Source organism: Austrofundulus limnaeus, unplaced genomic scaffold (genome assembly GCF_001266775.1).
Source record: "Austrofundulus limnaeus strain Quisiro unplaced genomic scaffold, Austrofundulus_limnaeus-1.0 Scaffold398, whole genome shotgun sequence".
NCBI lineage: Eukaryota > Metazoa > Chordata > Actinopteri > Cyprinodontiformes > Rivulidae > Austrofundulus > Austrofundulus limnaeus.
The window spans coordinates 242,693-252,916 of record NW_013952800.1 but is presented as its reverse complement, the minus strand read 5'-3'; the positions used below and the strand labels follow the sequence as shown (position 1 = coordinate 252,916).

Here is a 10,224-nt window from a genome sequence, read left to right as displayed (position 1 = left end):
CACAGAACTAAACCTTGTGCACCACCGAACTAAACCTTGTGCACCACCGAACTAAACCTTGTGCACCACCGAACTAAACCTTGTGCACCACAGAACTGAACCTTGTGCACCACAGAACTAAACCTTGTGCACCACAGAACTGAACCTTGTGCACCACAGAAATGAGAACTTTTTTGATGACAACTGATGACTGAGAAGTAAAACTGAAAACTTTTTTGTTGACAACTGACAAGTAAAAGTGAGAACTTTTTTGTTGACGACTGACAAGTAAAACTGAGAACTTTTTTGTTGACGACTGATGACTGAGAAGTAAAACTGAGGATGTCCTAAAATGTACACCGTACCAGTGGGTCTAGTAAACAAACAGTGAACGTGCATTAACCCTAAACCATTTACAGCTTCTTGATTGAGCATGGCTTGGTGTTAGAGCAACTGATTACAGCTGTTTACAAGTTGAAGGTTTGTTCAAGCTCAGCTTACAGCTCATATCCTGAATTTAGAAATCTGACTTTTGTGAAATGAGCCTCTGGGTGTGTGTGTTCAGCTTGCTGTAGCTTACTTTTGCCTACTTACGCTGGGCTGTCACAGCGCCTCATGGAGGAAGAAACTCCGCCCCCACAGGTCCTGCTGCACTCCCCCCACATCGACCAGAGCCCCCAACCTCCATCCACATTCTGAGGCCAGGTGCCGAATGCAACACACTCCCCATGGTAGCACCACTGAACAAAAACACACATGGGACAAAAGCACACATTTGTTTTACATCATATGTATCAAAATATCACAATCCACAACAAGATGCAGTGGAGCTAGATTAAGTGTAGAGGGAATGTTGAATGACTTTGTTATATTAATGAAGAAGCCTAAACACTAGCTACAAGTTAAACAAATGTTACCTAAATGCCACAGACAGGAAAATGATCATTCAAAGCTAAAAATAAAAACACACATGCTACAAGTTGTAAAACACTACTTAAAAATAGCAAATGGGTAAAAGTTAAAAGCAGCAAAAGTCTAACTAAAGTAGGAAAATAAATACTAAAGTAGGTAAATGCTACAACCATTTCCAATGAAGTTGGGATGTTGTGTAAAATATGGATTAAAAACAGAATATTGCAAATTCTTCGCAAACTATATTGAAATGAATGCACTACAAAGACAAGTTATTTAATGTTACTTAATGAACAAATACACTTTATTGGGCTTTTTAACTTTGTTATCTATTATTTATTTATTTATTTATTTATTTATTTATTTATTTATTTTGAATATTCCATCATTTTGAATTTTATACCTGCAACACGATCCAAAAACGCTGAAACTAAGGAATGTGGAAAAACACCTGTTTGGAGCATTCCACAGGTGAATAGGTTGATTGGAGACGGTTGAGTGTCATGATTGAGTATAACAGGAGAATCCCGAAAGGCTTAGTGGTTCACCAGCAAGGATTGGGGAGGTTCACCACTTTGCAAACAACTTCTTAAGCAAATAGTCCAACAGTTTATGAACAATGTTTTTTAACAAATATCTGCAAGGGTTTAATGGATAATAGTATGGTTTTGGTCCTGGTTGTGGAACACTGGACCAGCTCTACACCCTCAGCAGGGTCCTGGAGGGTTCATGGGAGTTTGCCCAACCAGTCTACATGTGTTTTGTGGACGTGGAGAAGGTGTTCGACCGTGTACCTCGGGGACTCCTGTGGAAGGTACTCCAGGAGTATGGGGCTGATAAGCCCCTTTTCCACTAGTGCCACTTAGTGTAGTTTCGGTATGGTTCAGTACGGTTCCAAGCCATTTCCATTAGGCCAGATCCATGGAACCAGCACTTTTTTTAGTACCTACTTCATTGTGGTTCCAACCGGCCCCAGCTGACACCAAAATGCGACGTCAGAACACTGTTCGTCACTGATTGGCAAACTTTTTTCAAATTTTTCAAATTTCAAAAGTAATTCATCAAATGTTTTTCCATCTCTCATTTTGCCCATTAACTTTTTTTCAAAAAACTTAAAAACCACCTCCACCAACCACCCAAAACACACCCATTGGAACCAGACTGGAACATCAGTGGAAAACCAAACAGTCTGACCCGTACCAACCCGTACCTACACCGACCGTTCCGACAGGTCCCTGTATGACCAGTGCCAGAGCTTTGTCTGCATTGCCAGCAGTAAGTCGGACTCGTTTCCGGTGAGGGTTGGACTCCACCAAGGTTGCCCTTTGTCACCGATTCTGTTCATAACATTTAGAGACAGAATTTCTAGGAGCAGCCACGGTGTTAAGGGGATCCTTTTTGGTCAACTTAGGATCACATCTCTGCTTTTTGTGGATGATGTGGTCCTATTGGCTTCATCAGATCCTGATCTCCAGCTCTCACTGSAGCGGTTCTCAGCTGAGTGTGAAGCGGCTGGGATGAGGATCAGTGTCTCCAAATCTGAGACCATGGTCTTGAGCCAGAAAATGGTACTGTGGCTCCTCCGGGTCAGGGAGGAGGTCCTGCCCCAAGTGGAGGAATTTAAGTATCTTGGGGTCTTGTTCACGAATGAGGGAAGAATGGAACGGGAGATAAACAGGTGGATTGGTGCTGCGTTTGCAGTGATGCGGGCATTGTATCAGTCTGTCATGGTGAAGAGAGCTGAGCCAGAAGGCAAAGCTCTCAGTTTACCGGTCGGTCTACGTTCCTACCCTCATCTATGGTCACGAACTTTGGGTAGTAACTGAAAGAACAAGATCGTGGATACAAGCATCTGAAATGAGTTTCCTCTGCAGGGTGTCAGGGTGAGATGCTCAGTCATCCAGGAGGGACTCAGAGTAGAGCCGCTGCTCCTCCACGTCCAGAGGAGCCAGTTGAGGTGGTTCATCTGGTTAGGATGCCTCCTGGACTCCTCCCTGGTGAGGTGTTCTGGACACGTCCCATTGGGAGGAGRCCCAGAGGAAGACCCAGGACATGCTGGAGGGACTATGTTTCTCAGCTGGCCTGGGAACACCTTGGGATTCCCCCAGAGGAGCTGACCCAAGTGGCTGGAGAGAGGGAAGTCTGGGTCTCTCTGCTTAGGCTGCTGCCCCCGCGACCCGATCCTGGATAAGAAGAAGAAGATGGATGGACGGACGGACGGACGGATGGGTTTAATGGATTTTATAATACACATTCCATAATATCATCAAAATATATGAAGAATCTGGACTAATCTTTGCAAGTTAGCAGCAAGACTGAAAACCAACACTGAATGCTCAAGACCTTCAACTCTTCAGGCAGTGCTGCATTAAAACCAATATCATTCTGTAACAGATACTGTATTGGCACATAGGCTCAAACACATATCAGAAAACCTTTGCAGTGAACACAGTTCATTTCAACATCTACAAGTGCATCTTAAAACTCTGCCATGCAAAGCCAAAGCCATATATCAACACCCAGAAATGCTGCCGGCTTCTTTGGGCTCAAGCTCATCTGAGATGGACTGACACAAACTGGGAAAGTGTCCTTTGGTCTGACAAGTCCACGTGTCAAATTTGTTTTTGGAAATCATGGACGTTGTGTCCTCTGGACCAAAGAGGAAAACACTATCCAGACTGTTATCAGTGCAAAGTTCAAAAACTCAAATGTTTGATGGTACAGGGGGTGTTAGTGCCCATGGCATGGGTAACTTGCACATCTGTGAATGCCTCTGTGCTAGAAAAATAATTTGCCTCCTGTTGAACGGAGTGTAGCGCAGATGTGTTGACGTTGCAGAGAAATAAAAATAAGTGAGCTTTGGAGTTTCTTCAGCCTCTTTGTAGGCATATTTATTTGGAGCTTTTACAGAACATTACTCTCTCATCAACGGAGCGCCAAAAAGTGCAAAGAAAAACGGCTGCGTCTCTATTCAGCGTATCTGTACAGGATGTGACGTAGTCACGTATACACCACAAGCAGCTTACCACAACACAACACTAGGTGGCAGTGCCCAAAAATATTTTTGAGTAAGAGCGTCTACAACATTAAAGTTTAACACCTCCTCTGGTCATTTACCAGTTCAGGGTGTCTTGACATCTGTTAACTGTACTTGTGTATGTTTTTGTATCTTTCTGATAGTTCTTGATACATCTTTTATCCTTGTCTTTGATTTGATACATTTGTGACTCCACTATGTCTGCCCTGTGTCAGCTGTTGTCCTTRTCAGGCCACAGCAAGGAGGAGGCAGTCTCCTCTGAGCAATTTGTCATATTCTGATTGGTTAACTAGACTTTTTCTCTCTCTGTATTTAGCTGACTGCTGAAGGCCACACTCTCTGCGTGACGCGTGCTGTGGCTGACATACTGTGTTCTGAAACCACGTGAGTTACACACTGTAATCGTGTTTCCATCAAGTTGTAGAGTGAATTTTTATCGAACTTTTCAAAATTCACAAAAAATTAAATAAATAAAAATTTGTATCTAGACTGTTTCCATCTAGTTTCCCTCTCGACTGTTTGGTGCGAATAAACGAGGCTACGCAACGCGTGATTACGTCAGACGAGGCTATGCAATGCGTGATTACATCAGACGAAGCTATGCAACGCGTGACTACATCAGACGAGGCTACGCAACACGTGATTACGTCAGACGAGGCTACGCAACACGTGATTACGTCAGAAGAGGCTACGCAACACGTGATTACGTCAGACGAGGCTACGCAACGCCTGATTACGTCAGACGTCAGCGACAAGCTTTGCGGTAGTAAACGGGAAGTGAAACTTGCTAACTAGCCGAGGCTAATCATCTCGGGACAATGGAGCGATTTTTTCGTGAATACCTTGCTATTGGGCAAGTTGTAATTATTCCATCTATTCAGCTAGTACAGGCTATGTTTAACGCTGCCAGGAGACGTAGGGAAATAAACGCAATGTTAAACTACGCAGCAGAAAGGCACGTGCAACTACGCAGGGACGAGGCAGGAAAGCAGAAACAGCTGAACGTCACGTGAGGTAAATATGCGCTACGTCAGAATTTATTCAGCAAACGTGTTTCCATCTCCCGTTTTGCACATTAACTACTTTGCGAATCATCCAAAAACCACCTCAAGCGAACGAACTTTTTAGTGAATTGAGGATTTTTTTCCGAATTTTGCTGTTTCCATCCGACTTTTTTTCCGCATTTTTAATGCAACACTTCTAAATGCACATCAAAAAGCCTTGATGGTGTGGTATATTTTGTGTACTGGCCCTTTAAGACGAGAGCGAGCAGCAGGCACGGTCACGCGTCTCTTTGGGGAGAGCTTCAGTAACATTCGAGCTGTGTGGACGCTCTTTCATGTCTCTCTCGTTAATAAATATGTCCAAAGCTGAAGAAATCGCCTCTTCGTCATTCAAATGTTAGCCTAGAGTTTTTTGACATTTTGACAAGTCTTCAAGCTGGAGCCCACTGGTTTTCATCGACCCAGGAGCCAGCAGACAGCATCAGCCGAAAGGAGCAAGCCACCGCCAGCCGCACCAGCCGAAGCAGCACCAGACAGAGTGAGCAGCACCAGACTTGAGCAGACACAAGGGAGACGAGAGGGGTCGAGCAGCTGACAACCGAACCGAACCGAAACGGAACCAAACAGAGACACAACAAAATGGCGTCACGAATTTTAGGTCTGTTTTGCATTTAATATTTGTTAAATGCAGCTGTGAGCCTGTACGGAGAGCGTGGATCATATGTGTAGAGTTCAGATGGTCTCTGTGTCTTTTTCGTTTCTAGAATCAAATTTCTTTGTCATGCTAGCGTTTATGTTTGTGTTTTTGTGTATCTGTGTTTTTATTGGGGTTAAAAAGAGCGTTTATTGTCGAATTAAATGCTCCGAGGAGAACAAAGGCTTGAGCTGCAGAGAAAGGGGGGCAGGGCGACACATGCTCTGGGCGCAGCGAAAGCGTGCTTTGTCATGACACGAGATGTCGTATGCCAGCTTAAAAGCACGATAAAACTGTTCCTTTTATGTTTTAAATTGTCAAGCTGTGGTGTTTCCTAAATCCGAGACCGGAAAAGGCATGTAATTCCGTCAGATTCAATTTTTACAAGAGGCAGCAGAGTGTTTTATGTTGAGGTGCAGTAGAGTTCATATGGAAGGCAATCAATGTCGAAATTTGTGTTGAGAATATTAAATTTRAGGATTAGAAGTGCAGCTACAGAGTRAAAAGCAGTGAAATGTGAGAATAAAGACGTCTCTCAGTATTGAAATAATAGTTTAAAGGTGTCTGGCCAGTTTTTGAAGGAAAAAAATAGAGAAAGGAAAATAAAGGAATCTAGTTTATTTTTCTTAAATTTTTATGTTTTGTCGTCTGTTCATTGTTATGTTAGTTAGTTTGTTTGTGTTTAAAAGCTTGATTTAGTGGAAATTTGAACGCTGGCCGTTCAAGATTTAAAAGTTTGGTGTGGTTCAAGACAGTCCCTTTGTCCTGTCCAGACTGATTTATAGCGTGGTGGGGGTAGCTGTGTATAGCCATCTGGTTTACATTTTTTTCTACCTCTCACTTCCTGGAGTTCTGGCTTTGTTTTGTTCTTAGTGTGTCCGACCATTGCTAAGCTAAGCTATTTTATTAGTTATTTTTCTGACAGTGTTCCCGCCTCCGAGATTGTGTGTTCTCGGGAGGTTCTGTGTGTAAAAGTACGTACTTTGAAGTATAAGTGTTGAGATGCGCATCTCTGGTAAAGTGTGTTAACCGCTGCGCCATGGCTAATGAAACTAGTCAGCACGGAGACGTCTTTGCTGCCTGGGTTGGCTACTGGTAGGAAGCAGGTTGAGAGGAGCCGTTCAGCTTTGTCATTTTTTGTTAGCTCACCCGGATAGGATTACACGGTCACAGTGACTTTGAGGCCTGAGCACTGTTTAATTCCGATGGAAAAAGGTCGGGGAGTTAGCTAAGATGCTAGGTGATGAAGGCTGTCTCATGTTTTAGTTTAAAGGGAGGCATGTCAGGAATTTTTTTGTTATTTTTTTAAAGCTCTGTTCAAGCAAGGGGTCCAGGACTGTGTATGTTTATGTCCTATATGTGTGTTTTATGTTGAATGTGGGTTTTTTTTTGTTGTTTTTTCTGTTTTTATTTGTGTATTGACTTGCCAGTTTGAGCTGCATTCCACTGTGGGGGTGATGCAAAGTTTTTTTTTCTGGCTGAGAGCTTTCCTTTGTCTTGTCCAAGCGGTGATTTATGACAGAGGGGGGTTGGTTTCTCTGATGTAGCCTGTGAAAACATCTGGACTTGCATTAACCTGTTTTTTTTCTCTCTGTGTTTCTTTTTTTTTTGGAGCGCCTCCTGCTGGTGAGGGATAAACTACTACTGCAGGACCGAGGGTGCTGCTTCTTTTCTTTAAACAAGGCGAGTAATCTGTTTTATCCACAAAACTAAATAAAAACAAACAATAGAAAAGTGAGAAACAAAGCAGTATTTTAATTTTTGTCATTTTTTGAGTGTAAGTGACCGTTTAATTTCATTTCACGGTCAAGGGGGGTGTATAAAATCAAATTAATAATTGCTTTATTGAAAGAAAGAAAGAGCAAAGTTGATTTGTAGTTTTAATATAGTTTTTATTTTATTTTATTTTGTTTTGTTCAGTGTTTGTTTTTTGACAAAGAACAGTGAATTTTTGTTTTTGGCTGAGTGAAGAACTTGAGAGGAGTTTTGGAACATCATCTGCTGAGAGTGAAGAGGGGCTTCGGGATGCCTCCTTATTTTTCCAGGGAGGGTTTCTGCCAGCTTCTCCAGAGGGTGACGGTGTTGGAGCTCGGGATTCATCGTTTGGAGGAGATGAATGCTTTGGATGACTCCACGAGTGTTGAAATGGATGAGAGGGCTGAGATGAGAGATCAACATGAAGAGGAGATGGAGGCTGTTTATGAGAGTGAGGCAGTGTGGAGCTCTGTTGGTGCCGGACCGGAGAATCTCTCAGGAGGGATTCAGATTTTAGATGACGTTGAATGGCCGGAGTTGCAGAGAGGTGATTTCTCTCCTCCAGCAAGGAGAAAGAAGCGAAGGGCTTTAATTAAGGCAGCTGATGACAGCCGGAGAGGTGAAGCGGTGTTTCTTCGGGGCAGATTCACACCACTGGAAGGGACGGGTGAGTCTGAACGGGGTTCGCTATCTGGTTTCAGTGAGGGATCTGAGACCAGATCCAGATCAAAGTCGAGGCGAGTCCGAGGAGAGACATTTGAGAATCAGGGGATGATGGTCATCGCAGATAAGATGGTGAGTGAAATCGGAGGATTCTGGAACAAGAAGGGGGTCAGGGTTCTGAGTTTTGCTGGTGGAGTGTCTGACCTTGCAGAGAGGATTCTGGGAATAACAGCTGAGTATCCAGCTTTGAAGAGGCTCATCGTTCATGCAGGAGGTGATGGAGTTGTGAACCGACAGTCAGAGATCATGGAGGGGGATTTTATTCAGCTGCTGAGTGCTGTTAAAAATTTAAAAATGGAGGTTTTCGTCGGTGGACCGGTTCCTGCAGTCAAGGGAGGAGCTGGGAGGTTCAGTAGACTGTTGGCTCTCAATGGGTTTTTGGAAGAGTCCTGTGCTGACCACTCTGTGAGATATGTGGACAATTTTGACCTCTTCTGGGAAAGAGAACATCTGTTCAGGTCTGATGGAATGATTCTGAATCGGGCTGGAGCACAACTACTGGTTTCAAACATGAGGTATTTCCTGAACAGAGTTCTGGGCACAGATAAACCACAACAGCTGACGTCTGAAGGACAGCTGGAGAAAACTGAGATATCAGTGGAACACAGAGTGACAGTTACTGATAAGAAGACTGCTTCAAAATCAGAATCAGAACCAGAGAAAGAGGAGTTACTTCAAGCTGAAGAACCTGAAGAACAACTGGATTCATCAGCATCAGAAACAGAGGATCTCTTGGACTCTGAGACCCCAACAGGACAGCAAGTGGAATGCCCTCTCCTGGATTCTGCTAGCGGCATGGAAGAACCTGATGGGATTGGGATCGAACAAACACCATGTCCAGGGAAGGAGCCTGATGGGATTGAGATCAAACAAACACCATGTCCACATCCAGTTAACTCTCATCTTCCGGCCCCTCGCACTGGACCGGGGTCTACGGGGAGTCGCAGAGCACCACCACCGCCTCTGACCCTTCCATATAACAAAATAGATAATCCTGTGTGTGTGTTCAAGATGGTCCAAAGACTTTTTGGGTGAAAACTAAGTTTTGGAGTTAGTAATTACTGTGGGAGAATTAAAAAACTGAATTACTGGGGTAGGTTAGCATGAACTGTTCTTTGTCAATCAACAAATACTGTTATGACTTGGTTGGAAAGTGGATGTTAGTAAAAAGGTGTTTGTGGATAAAATAGTAAAATGGATTTGCAGAAGTGGAACATAAAACAGAGGTTGACTCTGTTAGTGGGTTGGTGTTGTGATGCTGGGAGGTCAAGTTCAGATGAAGAGGAGGAGTTAGAAGTACGTCAGGAAATTTGGAGGTGTACCTTATTAAGTTGTTTATTTGAAGTTTTTCTACATATGGTCTGTTTTTGTTATTTTTTGACATTTACTCTGTGTTTTGACATGTGTCTGTGTTGATTTTTGGTGAAGGAAAGAAAGATTTACTCTTCCTTGTGAATTTTGTTTTGTTTTGCTTTTATTTTTTGTTTTGTTTTATTTTTATTTCAACATTTTGGATTTTTGTGTCTTCATATTTACATTATGCGGAGGTTTGATACAGGGGGGGTGGACAAGAGTTGAAGGTTCACACAAACTCAGTGATAAGATTCAGTGATTAAACTTGTGGTTATGATTTCAAGACAAATGTCATTGATTTTTGTTTTAATTTCCATTTTAATGTGGCGTTTGTTTTCCACAGGAGACTGCCGTGTGTTTTCTGTCATTCCAGATGATGACGGCCGCGTCCTGGTGTTTGGGTGGACTTTTGGACTTTTGGACACTGGACTTTGATGCTCAACTCAGGAACTTTCGTGCTCGTGGATGGACTCTAACCGGATACTGAACTGAGTCTGTCCAGCTGAAGATGCAGCTGTCCCATATTTGCTCTACAGCCACATCAAAGATGAACAGTAATGATATCGAAGTGGTTATTACATTTCTGGACTTTGAAGTTTGTGTTATGTCATGACTTATGTTTTTGTTTGAATTTTAATATGTTAATCATTTTACTTTGTATTCAATCTTAAATAGGTTGCATGCTTTTTAGTTGTAGTGAGGTTTTTGATTTAAATCAGCATAAGGAATGCTCTGAGGACTTTGATTGGTATTAAGTCCTTTAATTA

General features: G+C 42.9%; 1 protein-coding gene across 1 annotated transcript in view; it reads right to left on the bottom strand.

Moving 5' to 3' along the window:
* adamts6 (ADAM metallopeptidase with thrombospondin type 1 motif, 6) overlaps window positions 1-10,224 on the bottom strand; it is a gene marked incomplete in the record, with an annotated part of 235,599 nt that overhangs the window by 98,899 nt on the left and 126,476 nt on the right. The window contains 1 exon segment of the mRNA XM_014023951.1: window positions 574-719. Within this exon segment, the coding sequence (XP_013879405.1) occupies window positions 574-719 (146 nt within the window).